Below are 25663 nucleotides of genomic sequence, written 5' to 3' on the forward strand. Positions count from 1 at the left end.
CCGTACCTCACTCTACTACCCCAACACTATACCTCACCCTGCTACCCCCCACTATACCTCACCCTGCTATACCTCACCCTGCAATACCTCAACCTGCTATACCTCACCCTGCTACCCCCCACTATACCTCACCCTGCTATACCTCAACCTACTACCCCCCACTATACCTCACCCTGCTACCCCCCCACTATACCTCACCCTGCTACCCCCCCACTATACCTCACCCTGCTACCCCACCATACCTCACTCTGCTACCCCCCACCGTACCTCACTCTACTACCCCAACACCATACCTCACCCTGCTACCCCCCCACTATACCTCACCCTGCTACCCCCCCACTATACCTCACCCTGCTACCCCCCACTATACCTCACCCTGCTATACCTCACCCTGCTATACCTCACCGTACCTCACTCTACTACCCCAACACTATACCTCACCCTGCTACCCCCCACTATACCTCACCCTGCTATACCTCACCCTGCTATACCTCACCGTACCTCACCCTGCTACCCCCCCACTATACCTCACCCTGCTACCCCCCCACTATACCTCACCCTGCTACCCCCCACTATACCTCACCCTGCTATACCTCACCCTGCTATACCTCACCGTACCTCACTCTACTACCCCAACACTATACCTCACCCTGCTACCCCCCCACTATACCTCACCCTGCTACCCCCCACTATACCTCACCCTGCTATACCTCACTCTGCTACCCCCCACCGTACCTCAGTCTACTACCCCAACACTATACCTCACCCTGCTACCCCCCCACTATACCTCACCCTGCTACCCCAGTAACAGCGATGAGACAAGACTGTAACTACCAATTGGATAAAACGAAATTGGGGATTTTTGAAAAGAAATCTGCATTAATTTTGTTTGTAGACATTTTTTTTTTACCATTGATTCAACATATACTGTAGGTTTACCAAAACACAACAGAATGATATCTTCTCAATTTAGTCATTTTAACAACCAGTTATGCCAAAAATATAATAATATACAGTACAATTCACTGTTGTAACATTAGACAATACAATTACAATACCCAGTAAAATTAACCGAACATCAAATTCCTATCATTTTTATCTGTGATAATTGAAGAGATTTCTCCACAATGGAATCAGAATAAAAGAAATGACAGAAACATAATGTTTAGCAGGCTCTAGTTTGCATCGAGCAGGGGCTTGAGCATTTGGCCATAGGTTCTCATCGAAATCGCGGTAAATATCCTAATTTGTTCATGTACCTGGGGTAAAAAGCTTTTTGACCTGAAGGAGGAATGGTACACTCATTTGGATGGCGATTTTCCAGTATTTTATTGTACTTCTAATGGTCCTGTACGTGGCTCAGTTCATAAGATAATGGAACTAGCAACACCAGAGTTATGGGTTCGATTCCCACTGGGGTCACATACCAAAACGTGTGGACTGACGAAAGTGTCTGCTACTTAAGCTGCATAGACAGTGCATTCGGAAAGTATTCGGACCCTTGACTTTTCCCATATTTTGTTACGTTACAGTCTTTTCTTAAAATTCAATCTACACCACAATACCCCATAATGACAAAGCGAAAACAGGTTTTTAGAAATTGTATTCTATATAAAAAAACATAAATACCTTATCAACATACAAATTCAGACCCTTTGCTATGAGATGTGAAATTGAGCTCAGGTGAATCCTGTTTCCATTGATCATCCTTGAGATGTTTCTACAACTTGATTGGAGTCCACCTGTGGTAAATTCAATTAATTGGACATGATTTGGAAAGGCACACACCTGTCTATATAAGGTCACACAGTTGACAGTGCATGTTAGAGCAAAAACCAAGCCTTGAGGTCGAAGGAATTGTCTGTAAAGCTCCGAGACAGGATTGTGTCGAGGCACAGATCTGGGGAAGGGTACCAAAACATTTCTGCAGCATTGAAGGTCCCCAAGAACACAGTGGCCTCCATCATTCTTAAATGGAAGATGTTTGGAACCACCAAGAATCTTCCTAGAGAGCTGGCTGCCCGGCCAAACTGAACAATCGGGGGAGAAGGGCCTTGGTCAGGGAGGTGACCAAGAACCCGCTGGTTACTCTGACAGACTTCCAGAGTTCCTCTGTGGAGATGGGAGAACTTTCCAGAAGGACAACCATCTCTGCAGCACTCCACCAATCAGGCCTTTATGGTAGAGTGGTCAGACGGAAGCCACTCCTCAGTAAAACATTTAATTATTTTGCCTCTATTGTCTATTTATTGCCTTACCTCCCTAATCTTCCACATTTGCACACAAGATTTTTCTATTGTGTTATTGATTGTACGTTTGTTTATGTGTAACTCTGTGTTGTTGTTTTTGTCGCACTGCTTTGCTTTATCTTGGCCAGGTCACAGTTGTAAATGAGAACTTATTCTCAACTAGCCTACCTGGTTAATTAAATAAAGGTGAAATATATGTTTTTTTAAAGGCACATGACAATCCGCTTGGAGTTTGCCAAAAGGCACTTAAAGACCCTCAGACCATGAGAAACAAGATTCTCTGGCCTGATGAATCCAAGATTGAACTCTTTGGCCTGAATGCCAAGCGTCACGTCAGGAGAAAACCTGGCACCATCCCTACTGTGAAGTATGGTGGTGGCAGCATCATGCTGTGGGGATGTTTTTCAGCAGCAGGGACTGGGAGACTAGTCAGGATCGAGGGAAAGATGAACGGAGAAAAAGTACAGAGAGATCCTTGATGAAAACCTGCTCTAGAGTGCTCAGGACCTCAAACTGGGGTGAAGGTTCATCTTCCGACAGGAAAACGACCCTAAGCACACAGCCAGGACAATGCAGGAGTGGCTTCAGGACAACTCTCTGAAGGTCATTGAGTGGCCCAGCCAGAGCCCGGACTTGAACCTGATTGAACATCTCTGGAGAGACCTGAAAATATCTGTGCAGCGACTCTCCCCATCCAACCTGACAGAGCTTGAGAGGATCTGCAGAGAAGAATGGGAGAAACTTCCCAAATACGGGTGTGCCAAGCTTGTAGCGTCATACCCAAGAAGACTTGAGGCTGTAATCACTGCCAAAGGTGCTTCAACAAAGTACTGAGTAAAGGGTCTGAATACTTATGTAAATGTGATATTTCAGTTTAATTTTTTTTTTATACATTTGCAATAATTTCTAAAAAACAGTTTTTGCTAAGTCATTATGGTGTATTGTACATAGATTGACCAGGATATTTTGGGGGAATACATTTTTGAATAAGTCTGTAATGTAACAAAATGTGAAGAAACTAGGAAACTAGAAACTAGGCATAATCTGTACTATACTACTCACTGTTTAGCACATGAACTCACATGAGAATCCTTAAAGAGATGACCTCACATGAGAATCCTTAAAGAGATGACCTCACATGAGAACCCTTAACCTGTTAGGGCTAGGGGGCAGTATTGACACGGCCGGATAAAAAACGTACCCGATTTAATCTGGTTACTACTCCTGCCCAGTAACTAGAATATGCATATAATTATTGGCTTTGGATAGAAAACACCTTAAAGTTTCTAAAACTGTTTGAATGGTGTCTGTGAGTATAACAGAACTCATATGGCAGGCAAAAACCTGAGAAGATTCTGAACAGGAAGTGGCCTCTCTGACAAGTTGTTGTTCATCTTGGCTCTTTTTATTGAAGATTTAGGATCTTTGCTCTAACGTGACACTTCCTACGGCTCCCATAGGCTCTCAGAGCCCGGGAAAAAGCTGAACGATATCGAAGCAGCCTCTGGCTGAAACACATTATCGCTTTTGGCAAGTGGCCGATCAGAGTATTATGGGCTTAGGCGTGTGCCCGAGTCGACCGAATGCTTTATTTTCTTTCGTCTGTTTACCTAAACGCAGATTCCCGGTCGGAATATTATCGCTTTTTTATGAGAAAAATGGCATAAAAATTGATTCTCGATATCATTCAGCTTTTTCTCGGGCTCTGAGAGCCTATGGGAGCCGTAGGAAGTGTCACGTTAGAGCAAAGATCCTCAGTCTTCAATAAAAAGAGCCAAGATGAACAACAACTTGTCAGAGAGGCCACTTCCTGTTCAGAATCTTCTCAGGTTTTTGCCTGCCATATGAGTTCTGTTATACTCACAGACACCATTCAAACAGTTTTAGAAACTTTAGGGTGTTTTCTATCCAAAGCCAATAATTATATGCATATTCTAGTTACTGGGCAGGAGTAGTAACCAGATTAAATCGGGTGCGTTTTTTATCCGGCCGTGTCAATACTGCCCCCTAGCCCTAACAGGTTAACTACCACAGCATTCTGCTGCGATATGCCATCCCATCTGGTTTGCGCTTCGTGGGACTATCATTTGTTTTTCAACAGGACGATGACCCAACACACCTCCAGGCTGTGTAAGAGCTATTTGACCAAGAAGGAGAGTGATGGAGTGCTGATTCAGATGACCTGGTCTCCAAAATCACCCGACCTCAACCCAATTGAGATGGTTTGGAAAAGCAGCTAATAAGTGCTCAGCATATGTGGGAACTCCTTCAAGACTGTTGGAAAAGCATTCCAGGTGAAGCTGGTTGAGAGAATGCCAAGAGTGTGCAGAGCTGTCATCAAGGCAAAGGGTGGCTACTTTGAGGAATCTAAAATATATTTTGATTTGTTTATCACTTTTTTGGGGTTACTACATGATTCCATGTGTGTTATTTCAGTTTTAATATCTTCACTACTATTCTACAATGTAGAAAATAGTAAAAATAAAGAAAAACCCTTTAATGAGTAGCTGTGTCCAAACTTTTGACTGGTGCTGTACATATACTGAATATATTATTAATGCACACACACTGTCATATACATACACCTTATGGAAAAATACACCTTATAGAAAAGTGGGGACTGTGAAGAGACACAAGCAGGCAGAGATAATATACACAGGTATACATAGATATTGTGTGAAATGTATGCATTCCCTACTGTAAGTCGCTCTGGATAAGAGCGTCTGCTAAATGACTAAAATGTAAAATGTAATTGTTTTGTAGAGTAGTGGCTTGAGGGCACACACACACACACACACACACACACACACACACACACACACACACACACACACACACACACACACACACACACACACACACACACACACACACACACACACACACACACACACACACACACACACACACACAGCCCAGTGCAACTCACCGGTTTCTTCCGGAGTCTCTGAAGCCTTTGGCAAATGGGTTCCTGTCAATCTTCAGCTTGGTGATCTGTACACAACACAGCAATAACCATAACACAACCATAACACAACCATAATACAACCACAACACAACCATAATACAACCACAACACAACCATAACACAACTATAACACAACCATAATACAACCACAACACAACCATAATACAACCACAACACAACCATAACACAACTATAACACAACCATAACACAACCACAACACAACCATAACACAACACAATAACCATAACATCTAAACACAACAAGACAACAACACAATAACCATAACATCTAAAACATCAAAGCAATAATCATAACACAACCATAACACAACCATAACACAACCATAACACAACCATAACACAACCATAACACAACCATAACACAACCACAACACAACCACAACACAACCATAACATAATCATAACACAACCATAACACAACCATAACACAACCACAACACAACCACAACACAACCATAACACAATAATCATAACACAACCATAACATAACCATAACACAATAATCATAACACAACCACAACACAACCATAACACAACCATAACACAACCATAACACAACCATAACACAACCACAACACAACCATAACACAACCACAACACAACCATAACCATCCAAACACAACAAACACAACCACAATACAACCATAACACAACCACAACACAATAATCATAACACAACCACAACACAACCATAACACAACCATAACACAACCATAACACAACCATAACACAACCATAACACAACCACAACACAATAATCATAACACAACCACAACACAACCATAACACAACCATAACACAATAATCATAACACAACCATAACACAACCACAACACATAATCATAACACAACCACAACACAACCATAACACAACCATAACACAACCATAACACAACCACAACACAACCATAACACAACCACAACACAATAACCATAACACAACCATAACATAACCACAACACAACCATAACACAACCATAACACAACCATAACACAACCACAACACAACCATAACACAACCACAACACAATAACCATAACACAACCATAACATAACCACAACACAACCATAACACAACCATAACATAACCATAACACAACCACAACACAATAATCATAACACAACCACAACACAACCATAACACAACCATAACACAATAATCATAACACAACCATAACACAACCACAACACAATAATCATAACACAACCACAACACAACCATAACACAACCATAACACAACCATAACACAACCACAACACAACCATAACACAACCACAACACAATAACCATAACACAACCACAACACAACCACAACACAACCATAACACAACACAATAATCATAACAACATACCGGAATATTTCCTCAAACATCAGGTTTTTATGAATAGAAGTTCATTTCCATAAAGGTTAGAATAGGAATTGATCTTTACATTATATATATATCATCTATATAATAACACCATCATCATCATTATATATATCATCTATATAATAACACCATCATCATCATTATATATATCATCTATATAATAACACCATCATCATCATTATATATATCATCTATATAATAACACCATCATCATCATCTATATAATAACACCATCATCATCATTATATAATAACACCATCATCATCTATATAATAACACCATCATCATCATCTATATAATAACACCATCATCATCATCTATATAATAACACCATCATCATCATCTATATAATAACACCATCATCATCATCTATATAATAACACCATCATCATCATTATATATATCATCTATATAATAACACCATCATCATCATCTATATAATAACACCATCATCATCATCTATATAATAACACCATCATCATCATCTATATAATAACACCATCATCATCATCTATATAATAACACCATCATCATCATTATATATATCATCTATATAATAACACCATCATCATCATCTATATAATAACACCATCATCATCATCTATATATAGATGATGATGATGGTGTTATTATATAGATGATATATATAATGATGATGATGGTGTTATTATATAGATGATATATATAATGATGATGATGGTGTTATTATATAGGTGATGATGATGGTGTTATTATATAGGTGATGATGGTGTTATTATATAGGTGATGATGGTGTTATTATATAGATGATGATGTTGGTGTTATTATATAGATGATGATGATGGTGTTATTATATAGATGATATATATAATGATGATGATGGTGTTATTATATAATGATGATGATGGTGTTATTATATAGATGATGATGATGGTGTTATTATATAGATGATGTTAGAGATCAGTAGAGACCAGTAGAGACCAGTAGAGACCAGTAGAAAACAGTAGAGACCAGTAGAGACCAGTAGAAAACAGTAGAGACCAGTAGAGACCAGTAGAGACCAGTAAAGAACAGAGAGACCAGTAGAGACCAGTAGAGACCAGTAGAAAACAGTAGAGACCAGTAGAGACCAGTAGAGACCAGTAGAGACCAGAAGGCTCTATCTACAAAATTAGAGCAGGTACGTATGAGCCAGCGGGAAGAAGGCACCATGAGTCCACAGGAAGAAGGCACCATGAGTCCACGGGAAGGAGGCACCATGAGCCCACAGGAAGAAGGCACCATGAGTCCACAGGAAGGAGGCACCATGAGTCCACAGGAAGAAGGCACCATGAGTCCACGGGAAGGAGGCACCATGAGTCCACAGGAAGGAGGCACCATGAGCCCACAGGAAGAAGGCACCATGAGCCCACAGGAAGAAGGCACCATGAGTCCACGGGAAGGAGGCACCATGAGCCCACAGGAAGAAGGCACCATGAGCCCACAGGAAGAAGGCACCATGAGTCCACGGGAAGAAGGCACCATGAGCCCACAGGAAGAAGGCACCATGAGTCCATGAGTCCACAGGAAGGAGGCACCATGAGCCCACAGGAAGAAGGCACCATGAGTCCACAGGAAGGAGGCACCATGAGCCCACAGGAAGAAGGCACCATGAGTCCACAGGAAGGAGGCACCATGAGCCCACAGGAAGAAGGCACCATGAGCCCACAGGAAGGAGGCACCATGAGCCCACAGGAAGAAGGCACCATGAGCCCACAGGAAGGAGGCACCATGAGTCCACGGGAAGAAGGCACCATGAGTCAACGGGAAGATGGCACCATGAGCCCACGGGAAGAAGGCACCATTTCCTGTGATTGGTGGTTGTGTAGCTCACCACGGCCAACCTTTGATCTGAAGTGTAGTTACATGGTATCACGGCTAGTGGCTAACGTTAGCCAGCTTGAGCTAGCATACGGACTCGGTAGCACAGAGTAGATCCTCCATATGAGGTTGAGAAATAGTGCATTGTGGGTAGTTTACAAGTTATCTGGAAATAAGTGAATAAATATGTAATAACCCAAAAAACAAAACTATGTTATTATCCTACCCTTTAATAACGCTAATACTCTCTACAGTCAGAACTGGTGTTATCCTACCCTTTAACTCTAATACTCTCTACAGTCAGAACTGGTGTTATCCTACCCTTTAATAACGCTAATACTCTCTACAGTCAGAACTGGTGTTATCCTACCCTTTAACTCTAATACTCTACAGTCAGAACTGGTGTTATCCTACCCTTTAACTCTAATACTCTACAGTCAGAACTGGTGCTATCCTACCCTTTAACGCTAATACTCTACAGTCAGAACTGGTGTTATCCTACCCTTTAATAACGCTAATACTCTACAGTTAGAACTGGTGTTATCCTACCCTTTAACTCTAATACTCTCTACAGTCAGAACTGGTGTTATCCTACCCTTTAATAAAGCTAATACTCTACAGTCAGAACTGGTGTTATCCTACCCTTTAACTCTAATACTCTACAGTCAGAACTGGTGTTATCCTACCCTTTAACGCTAATACTCTCTACAGTCAGAACTGGAATTATCCTACCCTTTAACTCTAATACTCTACAGTCAGAACTGGTGTTATCCTACCCTTTAACTCTAATACTCTCTACAGTCAGAACTGGTGTTATCCTACCCTTTAACTCTAATACTCTCTACAGTCAGAACTGGTGTTATCCTACCCTTTAATAACGCTAATACTCTCTACAGTCAGAACTGGTGTTATCCTACCCTTTAACTCTAATACTCTCTACAGTCAGAACTGGTGTTATCCTACCCTTTAATAACGCTAATACTCTCTACAGTCAGAACTGGTGTTATCCTACCCTTTAACTCTAATACTCTCTACAGTCAGAACTGGTGTTATCCTACCCTTTAACTCTAATACTCTCTACAGTCAGAACTGGTGTTATCCTACCCTTTAACGCTAATACTCTACAGTCAGAACTGGTGTTATCCTACCCTTTAATAACGCTAATACTCTCTACAGTCAGAACTGGTGTTATCCTACCCTTTAACTCTAATACTCTCTACAGTCAGAACTGGTGTTATCCTACCCTTTAACTCTAATACTCTCTACAGTCAGAACTGGTGTTATCCTACCCTTTAACTCTAATACTCTCTACAGTCAGAACTGGTGTTATCCTACCCTTTAACTCTAATACTCTCTACAGTCAGAACTGGTGTTATCCTACCCTTTAACTCTAATACTCTACAGTCAGAACCGGTGTTATCCTACCCTTTAACTCTAATACTCTCTACAGTCAGAACTGGTGTTATCCTACCCTTTAATAACGCTAATACTCTCTACAGTCAGAACTGGTGTTATCCTACCCTTTAACTCTAATACTCTACAGTCAGAACTGGTGTTATCCTACCCTTTAATAACTCTAATACTCTACAGTCAGAACTGGTGTTATCCTACCCTTTAACTCTAATACTCTCTACAGTCAGAACTGGTGTTATCCTACCCTTTAATAACGCTAATACTCTCTACAGTCAGAACTGGTGTTATCCTACCCTTTAACTCTAATACTCTACAGTCAGAACTGGTGTTATCCTACCCTTTAACTCTAATACTCTCTACAGTCAGAACTGGTGTTATCCTACCCTTTAACTCTAATACTCTACAGTCAGAACTGGTGTTATCCTACCCTTTAACGCTAATACTCTACAGTCAGAACTGGTGTTATCCTACCCTTTAACTCTAATACTCTCTTCAGTCAGAACTGGTGTTATCCTACCCTTTAACTCTAATACTCTACAGTCAGAACTGGTGTTATCCTACCCTTTAACTCTAATACTCTCTACAGTCAGAACTGGTGTTATCCTACCCTTTAACGCTAATACTCTCTACAGTCAGAACTGGTGTTATTAACCTACCCTTTAATAACGCTAATACTCTCTACAGTCAGAACTGGTGTTATCCTACCCTTTAACGCTAATACTCTCTACAGTCAGAACTGGTGTTATCCTACCCTTTAACGCTAATACTCTCTACAGTCAGAACTGGTGTTATCCTACCCTTTACCTCTAATACTCTCTACAGTCAGAACTGGTGTTATCCTACCCTTTAATAACTCTAATACTCTACAGTCAGAACTGGTGTTATCCTACCCTTTAATAACGCTAATACTCTACAGTCAGAACTGGTGTTATCCTACCCTTTAACTCTAATACTCTCTACAGTCAGAACTGGTGTTATCCTACCCTTTAATAACGCTAATACTGTACAGTCAGAACTGGTGTTATCCTACCCTTTAACTCTAATACTCTACAGTCAGAACTGGTGTTATCCTACCCTTTAATAACTCTAATACTCTACAGTCAGAACTGGTGTTATCCTACCCTTTAACTCTAATACTCTACAGTCAGAACTGGTGTTATCCTACCCTTTAACTCTAATACTCTACAGTCAGAACTGGTGTTATCCTACCCTTTAACTCTAATACTCTCTACAGTCAGAACTGGTGTTATCCTACCCTTTAATAACGCTAATACTCTCTACAGTCAGAACTGGTGTTATCCTACCCTTTAACTCTAATACTCTACAGTCAGAACTGGTGTTATCCTACCCTTTAACTCTAATACTCTCTACAGTCAGAACTGGTGTTATCCTACCCTTTAACTCTAATACTCTACAGTCAGAACTGGTGTTATCCTACCCTTTAACTCTAATACTCTACAGTCAGAACTGGTGTTATCCTACCCTTTAATAACGCTAACACTCTACAGTCAGAACTGGTGTTATCCTACCCTTTAATAGCGCTAATACTCTACAGTCAGAACTGGTGTTATCCTACCCTTTACCTCTAATACTCTACAGTCAGAACTGGTGTTATCCTACCCTTTAATAACGCTAATACTCTACAGTCAGAACTGGTGTTATCCTACCCTTTAATAACGCTAATACTCTACAGTCAGAACTGGTATTATCCTACGCTTTAACTCTAATACTCTCTACAGTCAGAACTGGTGTTATCCTACCCTTTAACTCTAATACTCTCTACAGTCAGAACTGGTGTTATCCTACCCTTTACCTCTAATACTCTCTACAGTCAGAACTGGTGTTATCCTACCCTTTAATAACGCTAATACTCTACAGTCAGAACTGGTGTTATCCTACCCTTTAACTCTAATACTCTCTACAGTCAGAACTGGTGTTATCCTACCCTTTAACGCTAATACTCTCTACAGTCAGAACTGGTGTTATCCTACCCTTTAATAACGCTAATACTCTCTACAGTCAGAACTGGTGTTATCCTACCCTTTAACGCTAATACTCTCTACAGTCAGAACTGGTGTTATCCTACCCTTTAATAACGCTAATACTCTACAGTCAGAACTGGTGTTATCCTACCCTTTAACTCTAATACTCTACAGTCAGAACTGGTGTTATCCTACCCTTTAATAACGCTAATACTCTACAGTCAGAACTGGTGTTATCCTACCCTTTAATAACGCTAATACTCTACAGTCAGAACTGGTATTATCCTACCCTTTAATAACGCTAATACTCTCTACAGTCAGAACTGGTGTTATCCTACCCTTTAACTCTAATACTCTACAGTCAGAACTGGTGTTATCCTACCCTTTAACTCTAATACTCTCTACAGTCAGAACTGGTGTTATCCTACCCTTTAACTCTAATACTCTACAGTCAGAACTGGTGTTATCCTACCCTTTAACTCTAATACTCTACAGTCAGAACTGGTGTTATCCTACCCTTTAATAACGCTAATACTCTACAGTCAGAACTGGTGTTATCCTACCCTTTAATAACGCTAATACTCTACAGTCAGAACTGGTGTTATCCTACCCTTTACCTCTAATACTCTACAGTCAGAACTGGTGTTATCCTACCCTTTAACGCTAATACTCTACAGTCAGAACTGGTGTTATCCTACCCTTTAATAACGCTAATACTCTACAGTCAGAACTGGTGTTATCCTACCCTTTAATAACGCTAATACTCTACAGTCAGAACTGGTATTATCCTACGCTTTAACTCTAATACTCTCTACAGTCAGAACTGGTGTTATCCTACCCTTTAACTCTAATACTCTCTACAGTCAGAACTGGTGTTATCCTACCCTTTACCTCTAATACTCTCTACAGTCAGAACTGGTGTTATCCTACCCTTTAATAACGCTAATACTCTCTACAGTCAGAACTGGTATTATCCTACCCTTTAATAACGCTAATACTCTCTACAGTCAGAACTTGTGTTATCCTACCCTTTAACTCTAATACTCTCTACAGTCAGAACTGGTGTTATCCTACCCTTTAACTCTAATACTCTACAGTCAGAACTGGTGTTATCCTACCCTTTAACTCTAATACTCTCTACAGTCAGAACTGGTGTTATCCTACCTTTTAACGCTAATACTCTCTACAGTCAGAACTGGTGTTATCCTACCCTTTAATAACGCTAATACTCTCTACAGTCAGAACTGGTGTTATCCTACCCTTTAACGCTAATACTCTCTACAGTCAGAACTGGTGTTATCCTACCCTTTAATAACGCTAATACTCTACAGTCAGAACTGGTGTTATCCTACCCTTTAATAACGCTAATACTCTACAGTCAGAACTGGTATTATCCTACCCTTTAACTCTAATACTCTCTACAGTCAGAACTGGTGTTATCCTACCCTTTAACTCTAATACTCTACAGTCAGAACTGGTGTTATCCTACCCTTTAATAACGCTAATACTCTACAGTCAGAACTGGTGTTATCCTACCCTTTAACTCTAATACTCTCTACAGTCAGAACTGGTGTTATCCTACCCTTTAACGCTAATACTCTCTACAGTCAGAACTGGTGTTATCCTACCCTTTAATAACTCTAATACTCTACAGTCAGAACTGGTGTTATCCTACCCTTTAACTCTAATACTCTACAGTCAGAACTGGTGTTATCCTACCCTTTAACTCTAATACTCTACAGTCAGAACTGGTGTTATCCTACCCTTTAACTCTAATACTCTACAGTCAGAACTGGTGTTATCCTACCCTTTAATAACTCTAATACTCTACAGTCAGAACTGGTGTTATCCTACCCTTTAATAACTCTAATACTCTACAGTCAGAACTGGTGTTATCCTACCCTTTAACTCTAATACTCTCTACAGTCAGAACTGGTGTTATCCTACCCTTTAATAACGCTAATACTGTACAGTCAGAACTGGTGTTATCCTACCATTTAACTCTAATACTCTACAGTCAGAACTGGTGTTATCCTACCCTTTAACTCTAATACTCTACAGTCAGAACTGGTGTTATCCTACCCTTTAATAACTCTAATACTCTCTACAGTCAGAACTGGTGTTATCCTACCCTTTAACTCTAATACTCTCTACAGTCAGAACTGGTGTTATCCTACCCTTTAACTCTAATACTCTACAGTCAGAACTGGTGTTATCCTACCCTTTAATAACGCTAATACTCTACAGTCAGAACTGGTGTTATCCTACCCTTTAATAACGCTAATACTCTACAGTCAGAACTGGTATTATCCTACCCTTTAATAACTCTAATACTCTACAGTCAGAACTGGTGTTATCCTACCCTTTAACTCTAATACTCTCTACAGTCAGAACTGGTGTTATCCTACCCTTTAATAACGCTAATACTCTACAGTCAGAACTGGTGTTATCCTACCCTTTAACGCTAATACTCTCTACAGTCAGAACTGGTGTTATCCTACCCTTTAACGCTAATACTCTCTACAGTCAGAACTGGTGTTATCCTACCCTTTAATAACTCTAATACTCTACAGTCAGAACTGGTGTTATCCTACCCTTTAACGCTAATACTCTACAGTCAGAACTGGTGTTATCCTACCCTTTAACTCTAATACTCTCTACAGTTAGAGCTCTCCTGCCTTTACTGAATTCTGAGCAAACGTTTGTTTATGGTTGGTTTGTTTATATTTTCTGAATGTTGTTTGAATGTTGTGTGGATGTTGTGTAAACGTTGTGTGGATGTTACCTGTTGGTTCTGGTTCGGTTGTGTGGATGTTGTGTAAACGTTGTGTGAATGTTATATGAGTTACATGTAAAGGTTTGCTGTTGGTTCTAGTAGCCAGTGACGTGGCATAGTGGCCAGTGTATGTATGGTCGTCTGTAGGTCCCGATACGGTTATGTGAATGTTGTTTAAACGTTATAGGAACGTTACCTGTTGGTTCTGGTACGCGGTGACAGTGGTGAAGACAGTCTCTGGGAAGCTGAGAGTTCTGGTTCCGTCTCCCTGGGGAACGGCTCTAACAGGAAACAGATCCTCTCCGCGCTCCTTCTGAATCACGTGCACTCGCGGCTGGTACTTATGCATGGAGTGGAGGACGATCTGAACACACACACACACACACACACACACACACAGCACACAGCACACGCACACGCACACACACACGCACGCAGCACACGCACACGCACACACACACGCACACGCCCACACGCACACGCACGCAGCACACAGCACACGCACACGCACACACACACACACACACAGCACACACACACACACAAACACACACAAACACACAGCACACCCACACCACGCACACAGCACACAGCACACACACACACACACACACACACACACACACACACACACACACACAGCACACACAGACAAAAATACACACACACACACAGCCCGATTAGGGTACAATTAGACTGCAGCAGAATTACACAGGCGGACGCACACAATTACACACCTGTACTCACATAAAGCTCAAACGCATACTTACACACACTCGTGCAGGCATGCATGTACACACACACACACACACACACACACACACACGCACACGAACACACCGTCTTTGAACGGCCAAAAACATTTTGTCCTGCCTGAGGGCTTAAGTCTGATAACATCTAAAAATGATTCTGAAAACATTCAAATTAAACTAAACTAATCTTCCAGCCTGGTCTCATAGACTAGACGTAACATAATAAATGTAAATTCGGCACACTCAAATTAGTATGATATGTTAAAACAGAAGGTTACTTAATAAGGCAAAAATGAAAGTAGGGTGGGTGGTCGGGGTGGATGGGTGGGCATTTAAAGCCAACGTCTAGCAACCCAAAGGACAAAGAAAGCATTTTAGTTAATTAGCAACATTGCAACTACTTACTAGCTACTTTTAGCTACTTTTGTAATTACTTAGCATGTTGGCTAACCCCTAACCCTAACCTTAACCCTTTAACATAACTCCTAACCACTAGCCTTGTTAATGTTAGCCACCTAGCTAACATTAGCGTTAGCCACTTAGCTACTGTTACCCACAACAAATTGAAATTTATAACATATTATACATTTAGAAAATTCGCAACATATTGTACAAATTTGCAATTCGTAACATATTGTACGAATTGTAATTGCATCATATCATACTAAATGGAGGATGGACATCCTCAAATTAATACATGCGATACATATCATAATAAATGGAGGTTGAAACTTCTGGGGAAAATATGATCTATTTATTTCCTCTGATAATACCTGGGTTGTATAATAATATAATATAATAACATAATATAATAATATAATATAATAATATATAATAATATAATATAATAATATAATATAATAAAAATAACATAATATAATAATATAATATATATAATAAAATATAATATAATAATATAATATAATAATATAAAATAATAATATAATAATATAATATAATAATATAATATAATATAATAATATAATAATATAATATAATAATATAATAAACAGCAGCCCTTTACTCAGAATATTACCACTGACCTCTGTCCTTTGATCAATCACAACATATATTATACAGTAAACATGATAATAATAAACATATGATAAAATATTACATTTCAAGCAGAATTTCTTATTTCATTGAAATCCCCTCACTCAAGTTTCTCTGGTTTAAACACACTTTATTTTACTTTTATTTTATTTTACATGTTTAAATAACACTGTATTTCACAGTAGAATAACAAATAATATAGGCTCATCAATCAATCAATCAATTTAAATATATCCATCCACCAATCTATAGAATTACGCCTAATAATACAGAGATAATAATGTTTAGTGTTGGTGACATAAGAGATTCAGTATTTATAATATATACAGTAGGAAGTGTTGTCTAGGTAACCTACATGCCCCTGGTCATCCAGCTCGTTATTGGTCAGTTTGAGTTTGTCGAAGCTGATCACCTGACGCATCCACGTCTCACCGGAAGCCAGCGAGTCCGGGTGGATGTACACACGCGGTGGAACTGGGGAATCCGCGTTTCCCGCCACCATCCACTTGGAGCTGTGATACACGTACCTGAGCACGCGCACAACAGAGAGACAGAGAGACAGAGAGAGAGAGACAGAGAGAGAGAGAGAGAGACAGAGAGAGAGAGAGAGAGAGAGAGAGAGAGAGAGAGAGAGAGAGAGAGAGACAGAGAGAGAGAGACAGAGAGAGAGAGAGAGAGACAGAGAGAGAGAGAGAGAGAGAGACAGAGAGAGAGAGAGAGAGAGAGAGACAGAGAGAGAGAGAGAGAGAGAGAGAGAGAGAGAGAGAGAGACACAGAGAGAGAGAGACAGAGAGAGAGAGAGAGAGACAGAGAGAGAGAGAGAGAGAGAGACAGAGAGAGAGAGAGAGACAGAGAGAGAGAGACAGAGAGAGAGAGAGAGAGACAGAGAGAGAGAGAGAGAGAGAGACAGAGAGAGAGAGAGAGACAGAGAGAGAGAGAGAGAGAGACAGAGAGAGAGAGAGAGAGAGAGACAGAGAGAGAGAGAGAGAGACACAGAGAGAGAGAAAACTGGGGGGGTTTTTGTTCCTGTTTTTGTAACATTTGTTGTTTGACCTTCAGTCCCAGGAGGTTAGGAGGTTAGGAGGTTAGCTGTGCAAAAGGAGTTTATCTTGCCAAACGGCACGGGGACACAAGCATCTCTGACTGATCAACAGACCAACACCATGTGTCCTGCTCCAGCCTCTGGCCTCCGAAGAAAACGATTTTACCAAAAAACCCTTAAACCTCGCGGGTTTCTGCTCTATTATTAACTATAGCCTACCATGTTACCTCCATATACTATACCTATAATACAATACACTTTTTTTTGGTCCATGTGTTACAGCGAACTATGGAAATGTCTCCTTTCTTAACCACCAGTACCACTGTTATTCTATACAGCCTTATTTCATCTCCTACCAAAACAACAGAAACCGCCTGTAGCCGCGGCAGGCCTATAGAATTGATATATATTCTATAATAAATGATTAGTTAATTATTTTGTATAAATCTTCACCTGTATCTTTTGTTGTCCACGGGGATGATGTCCATGGCGATGTAGTATTGCTGGTGGGGGTCCAGACCGGAGATCTTCACGCGCATAGCGGGGAACATCCGCCTGCACCAGGAAAACAGAGAAGTGAGTGAAGTCAATGTCCGACATGAAATAGAGTTATATAAATGCCTCATATGTGTATGCATCAGTTAGTCATATTTACAACTGCTGACATTATTTCTCACGGATTAATATATTCATTAGCCTAATACATGACTCTGAGACGGAACCTGTCAGAATATAAAAATCATACATGACCAATAGTCTACGACACGAGTTTCTAAATTATACTTTAAATAATATTATAATAAAAATTAAAAAAATGTGTAAAACATTGTTATTATTATTAGTCGAAGATCCACATATATATATATATATATATATTTTTTTTTACAACACTGCTACAAAATAATGTTTACGATATTTCCTTTTCCTAAACTTTGAGTTTCTTATAATTAATCAGTCCGATGAATAAAAAAATTACAGGCCAAACCGACTTCTATCATAGCAGAACGTTTATCTAAAACATATTTTCAACGTCAAGACGAAGACTTGTTATTTGTTCGATTCTTTTCTTCTTTCGTTATTTCATCTGTCAATGTGATGTTTCGTACGTAACGTAACGTAACGTAACGTGATGTAACGTGTGTGATAACGTTAATACTGTGTTTTCTCCCACCTGCCGGCCTTCGTGATGATCATCTCCGTACCGATCTCGTGAAACCGTTTCCACAGGTCGGAGCTCTGCAAGTCCACGCGCATCTCCTCTCCGGGAACCGTTACTGTTACCGGCGGCGACACCACGTCACAACTCTCCGCTACGGAAAGACAGTTTTATGTTTTAATGTGATAGTACTACTGGTACAATACGCTACTAATAGTCTAGTGACTGTAGGCCTAAGGTACAATTAGTGTGTGTGTGTGTGTGTGTGTGTGTGTGTGTGTGTGTGTGTGTGTGTGTGTGTGTGTGTGTGTGTCATTGCCCCATCAGTTATAATAATCATGTCTCTCTAAACAGTTAATCACCAAACGGACCGTGTCCGTTCAGCTCCTCAGACCAGAGCAGGCTGGTACGTAATAGGTGTTCAGGCCACAATAGGACAGGAATAAACAACTCTATAGAACAGGAATAAACAACTCTATAGGACTGGAATAAACAACTCTATAGGACTGGAATAAACAACTCTATAGGACAGGAATAAACAACTCTATAGGACTGGAATAAACAACTCTATAGGACAGGAATAAACAACTCTATAGGACTGGAATAAACAACTCTATAGGACTGGAATAAACAACTCTATAGGACAGGAATAAACAACTCTATAGAACAGGAATAAACAACTCTATAGGACTGGAATAAACAACTCTATAGGACTGGAATAAACAACTCTATAGGACTGGAATAAACAACTCTATAGGACAGGAATAAACAACTCTATAGGACAGGAATAAACAACTCTATAGAACAGGAATAAACAACTCTATAGAACAGGAATAAACAACTCTATAGAACAGGAATAAACAACTCTATAGGACTGGAATAAACAACTCTATAGGACTGGAATAAACAACTCTATAGGACTGGAATAAACAACTCTATAGGACAGGAATAAACAACTCTATAGGACAGGAATAAACAACTCTATAGAACAGGAATAAACAACTCTATAGGACAGGAATAAACAACTCTATAGGACAGGAATAAACAACTCTATAGGACTGGAATAAACAACTCTATAGGACTGGAATAAACAACTCTATAGGACTGGAATAAACAACTCTATAGGACTGGAATAAACAACTCTATAGGACTGGAATAAACAACTCTATAGGACTGGAATAAACAACTCTATAGGACAGGAATAAACAACTCTATAGGACAGGAATAAACAACTCTATAGGACTGGAATAAACAACTCTATAGGACAGGAATAAACAACTCTATAGGACAGGAATAAACAACTCTATAGGACAGGAATAAACAACTCTATAGGACAGGAATAAACAACTCTATAGGACAGGAATAAACAACTCTATAGGACTGGAATAAACAACTCTATAGGACAGGAATAAACAACTCTATAGGACAGGAATAAACAACTCTATAGGACAGGAATAAACAACTCTATAGAACAGGAATAAACAACTCTATAGGACTGGAATAAACAACTCTATAGGACAGGAATAAACAACTCTATAGGACAGGAATAAACAACTCTATAGAACAGGAATAAACAACTCTATAGGACTGGAATAAACAACTCTATAGAACAGGAATAAACAACTCTATAGGACAGGAATAAACAACTCTATAGGACTGGAATAAACAACTCTATAGAACAGGAATAAACAACTCTATAGAACAGGAATAAACAACTCTATAGGACTGGAATAAACAACTCTATAGGACAGGAATAAACAACTCTATAGGACAGGAATAAACAACTCTATAGGACAGGAATAAACAACTCTATAGGACAGGAATAAACAACTCTATAGAACAGGAATAAACAACTCTATAGGACTGGAATAAACAACTCTATAGGACAGGAATAAACAACTCTATAGAACAGGAATAAACAACTCTATAGGACTGGAATAAACAACTCTATAGGACTGGAATAAACAACTCTATAGGACTGGAATAAACAACTCTATAGGACTGGAATAAACAACTCTATAGGACAGGAATAAACAACTCTATAGGACTGGAATAAACAACTCTATAGGACTGGAATAAACAACTCTATAGGACTGGAATAAACAACTCTACTCAGTTTCACGTTATTAGCCTTACAGTCGGGTTTATTATATTACGACCATGTTGGCTTTACTGTATCGCCGTGATGCTCAAATTATCACCAATAAAAACAACTCTCGATATTTGGTGCAAAAACCCTCTTTCAGACATATAACAAGGATGATTATATATATATTTTGTAATTATTTTACAATTGAACAGTTTGTTGTGTTTGTTGTGTTTTTAATGCACGTGTAAAGGCCGTTCATATAACGGCTCCGTTCGGGGTCGTTTTCCCGCCGGAATGGTCGCTCGCTAATTCGACTGTTTATGATCGTAACGAGCCGCCGCTGTTTCTATTTACCAGACCGATAACCGGATATTATATCACATCCAGACCGGATATTAAATCACATCCAGACCGGATATTATATCACATCCAGACCGATAACCAGATATTATATCACATCCAGACCAATAACCGGATATTATATCACATCCAGACCAATAACCGGATATTAAATCACATCCAGACCGATAACCGGATATTATATCACATCCAGACCAATAACTGGATATTATATCACATCCAGACCGGATATTATATCACATCCAGACCGATAACCGGATATTATATCACATCCAGACCGATAACCGGATATTAAATGACATCCAAACCGGATATTAAATCACATCGAGACCGATAACCGGATATTAAATCACATCCAGACCAATAACCGGATATTATATCACATCCAGACCAATAACCGGATATTAAATCACATCCAGACCGATAACCGGATATTATATCACATCCAGACCAATAACTGGATATTATATCACATCCAGACCAATAACTGGATATTATATCACATCCAGACCGGATATTATATCACATCCAGACCGATAACCGGATATTATATCACATCCAGACCAATAACCGGATATTAAATGACATCCAAACCGGATATTAAATCACATCGAGACCGATAACCGGATATTAAATCACATCCAGACCGATAACCGGATATTATATCACATCCAGACCGATAACCGGATATTAAATCACATCCAGACCAATAACCGGATATTAAATCACATCCAGACCGATAACCGGATATTAAATCACATCCAGACCGGATATTAAATCACATCCAGACCGGATATTATATCACATCCAGACCGATAACCAGATATTATATCACATCCAGACCGATAACCGGATATTAAATCACATCCAGACCAATAACCGGATATTAAATCACATCCAGACCAATAACCGGATATTAAATCACATCCAGACCAATAACCGGATATTATATCACATCCAGACCGATAACCGGATATTAAATCACATCCAGACCGGATATTATATTACATCCAGACCGGATATTAAATCACATCCAGACCGGATATTATATCACATCCAGACCAATAACCGGATATTAAATCACATCCAGACCGGATATTATATCACATCCAGACCGGATATTATATCACATCCAGACCAATAGCTGGATATTATATCACATCCAGACCGGATATTATATCACATCCAGACCGATAACTGGATATTATATCACATCCAGACCAATAACCGGATATTATATCACATCCAGACCGATAACCGGATATTAAATCACATCCAGACCAATAACCGGATATTAAATCACATCCAGACCGATAACCGGATATTATATCACATCCAGACCGGATATTATATCACATCCAGACCGGATATTAAATCACATCCAGACCGATAACCGGATATTATATCACATCCAGACCGATAACCGGATATTAAATCACATCCAGACCGGATATTAAATCACATCCAGACCGGATATTATATCACATCCAGACCGATAACCGGATATTATATCACATCCAGACCAATAACCGGATATTAAATCACATCCAGACCGGATATTAAATCACATCCAGACCGATAACCGGATATTATATCACATCCAGACCGATAACCAGATATTATATCACATCCAGACCGATAACCGGATATTAAATCACATCCAGACCGGATATTAAATCACATCCAGACCGGATATTATATCACATCCAGACCAATAACCGGATATTAAATCACATCCAGACCGGATATTATATCACATCCAGACCGGATATTATATCACATCCAGACCGGATATTATATCACATCCAGACCAATAACCGGATATTATATCACATCCAGACCGATAACCGGATATTAAATCACATCCAGACCAATAACCGGATATTAAATCACATCCAGACTGATAACCGGATATTATATCACATCCAGACCGGATATTATATCACATCCAGACCGGATATTAAATCACATCCAGACCGGATATTATATCACATCCAGACCGGATATTATATCACATCCAGACCGGATATTATATCACATCCAGACCAATAACCGGATATTATATCACATCCAGACCAATAACTGGATATTATATCACATCCAGACCAATAACTCGGATATTATATCACATCCAGACCGATAACCGGATATTATATCACATCCAGACCGATAACCGGATATTATATCACATCCAGACCGATAACCGGATATTAAATCACATCTCTACAGTAAAGCTGTGACTCTAATCACCACATAATTCATGTTTGAATCATTATTTTACAGATTTAAAAGGTGATTTATTTAGTCTAATGTTTCAAAAGCTGTGAGTTTCTGAACTCGACCTATAGGTTAAATAGACCCAAACCCTTTGCTATATTTTTATTTATATTTTTGTAATTTTAGACCTGTTGAAGTGTTTACTTCATTACGCCTATGTATTGTCATAGCTGTGCACTTGGATGTTGAAGATTCGTCTTTTATTTATTAATACATACTTTATCTAAATTAAGGCCGGCATGAATTAAATATTGTCAAGAATTAGGTTCAGAAAACCTCAGAGTTTATTGTTGGGGATATTCAGACAGCGAGATTATGGATTCAGTTACAGCAATATAACAACCACATTCAACAACAACCAACAATACATAAATACAGGTCAACAAGACATACTAATAATAAATCTACAGTCCGTTCAGACCCCTTGAATTGTTCCACATTTTGTTACGTTACAGTTTTATTCTAAAATTGATGAAATCGTTTTTTTCCCCCTCATCAATCTATACACAATACCCCATAATGACAAAGCAAAAACAGGTTTTAAGAAATGTTTGTAAATTGATTATAAATACAAAACTGAAATATCACATTTACATAAGTATTCAGACCCTTTACTTTGTTGAAGCATCTTAGGTAGCGATTACAGAATCAAGTCTTCTTGGGTATGACACTACAAGCTTGGCACACCTGTATTTGGGGAGTTTCTCCCATTCTTCTCCGCAGATCCTCTCAAGCTCTGTCAAGTTGGATGGGGAGCGTTGCTGTACAGCTATTTTCAGGTCTCTCCAGAGATGTTCGATCAGGTTCAAGTCCTGGGTCTGGCTGGGCCACTCAAGGACATTCAGAGACTTGTCCCGAAGCCAATCCTGTGTTGTCTGAGATCCTGAGCGCTCTGGAGCAGGTTTTCATAAAGGATCTCTCTTTACTTTGCTTTGTTCATCTTTCCCTCGATCCTGACTAGTCTCTCAGTCCCTGCTGCTGAAAAACATCCCCACAGCATGATGCTGCCACCACCATGCTTCACCGTAGGGATGGTGCCAGGTTTCCTCCAGACGTGACGCTTGGCATTCAGGCCAAACAGTTCAATCTTGGTTTCATCAGTTCAGAGAATCTTTTTTTTTTTTTTCATGGTCTGAGAGTCTTTAGGTACCTTTTGGCTTCCGTCTGCCCACTCTACCATAAAGGCCTGATTGGTGGAGTGCTGCAGAGATGGTTGTCCTTCTGGAAGATTCTCCCATCTCCACAGAGAAACTCTGGAGCTCTGTCAGTGTGACCATCGGGTTCAATGCCCTTCTCCCCCGATTGCTCAGTTTGGCCGGGCGGCCAGCTCTAGGAAGAGTCTTGGTGGTTCCAAACTTCTTCCATTTAATAATGATGGAGGCCACTGTGTTCTTGGGGACCTTCAATGCTGCAGAAATGTTTTGGTACCCTTCCCCAGATCTGTGCCTCGACACAATCCTGTCTCGGAGCTCTACGGACAATTCATTCGACCTCATGGCTTGGTTTTTGCTCTGACATGCACTGTCAACTGTGGGACCTTATATAGACAGGTGTGTGCCTTTCCAAATCATGTCCAATCAATTGAATTTACCACAGGTGGACTCCAATCAAGTTGTAGAAACATCTCAAGGATGATCAATGGAAACAGGATGTACCTGAGCTCAATTTTGAGTTTCATATCAAAGGGTCTGAATACTAAATAAGGTATTTTTGTTTTAAAATGTTTTATAAATTAGCAAAATTTTCTAAAAGCCTGTTTTCGCTTTGTCATTATGCGGTATTTTGTGTAGATTGATGAGATACATTTTTATTTTTATTTTGTTTGTTTAATCCATTTGAGAACAAGGCCGTACTCTCCGAATGTACTGCATATATATATATATATATATATATATATATATATATATATATATATATATATATATATATATATATATACAGTATATACAGTATATATTGGAGTAGGTTATATATATATATATATATATATACAGTATATATTGGAGTAGGTTATATATATACAGTATATATTGGAGTAGGTTATATATATATACAGTATATATTGGAGTAGGTTATATATATATACAGTATATATTGGAGTAGGTTATATATATATACAGTATATATTGGAGTAGGTTTCTGGCCCCGATAGGTCTGCAGTTCTATTCATTCTGAGTGAGAGTCACTTAGAATAATTGTAGCCAGTTTACAGTTTGCAATTTGCATGCAGCTACAGTTGTTTTATCTTGAGTAAATAGGCTATAGTGTGAGGGAGTTTAGGCTACGTGTTGCAGATGTGTGCCGAGGGTTTGGAG

General features: G+C 39.4%; 1 protein-coding gene across 1 annotated transcript in view; it reads right to left on the reverse strand.

The window, feature by feature from the left end:
- The window catches only part of LOC106591735 (T-box transcription factor TBX18), a 37769-nt gene that overhangs the window by 11546 nt on the left and 560 nt on the right, over positions 1-25663 (reverse strand). Inside the window, exons 2-6 of the mRNA XM_045721249.2 lie at positions 18638-18776; positions 17920-18021; positions 16780-16951; positions 14816-14983; positions 5179-5243 (exon numbers count right to left, since the gene is read on the reverse strand). Of these exons, the coding sequence (XP_045577205.2) occupies positions 5179-5243; positions 14816-14983; positions 16780-16951; positions 17920-18021; positions 18638-18776 (646 nt within the window). The remainder of the gene's footprint in view (positions 1-5178; positions 5244-14815; positions 14984-16779; positions 16952-17919; positions 18022-18637; positions 18777-25663) is intronic.

This window comes from Salmo salar, chromosome 06 (assembly GCF_965601325.2).
Source record: "Salmo salar chromosome 06, fSalSal1, whole genome shotgun sequence".
Taxonomy (NCBI): domain Eukaryota; kingdom Metazoa; phylum Chordata; class Actinopteri; order Salmoniformes; family Salmonidae; genus Salmo; species Salmo salar.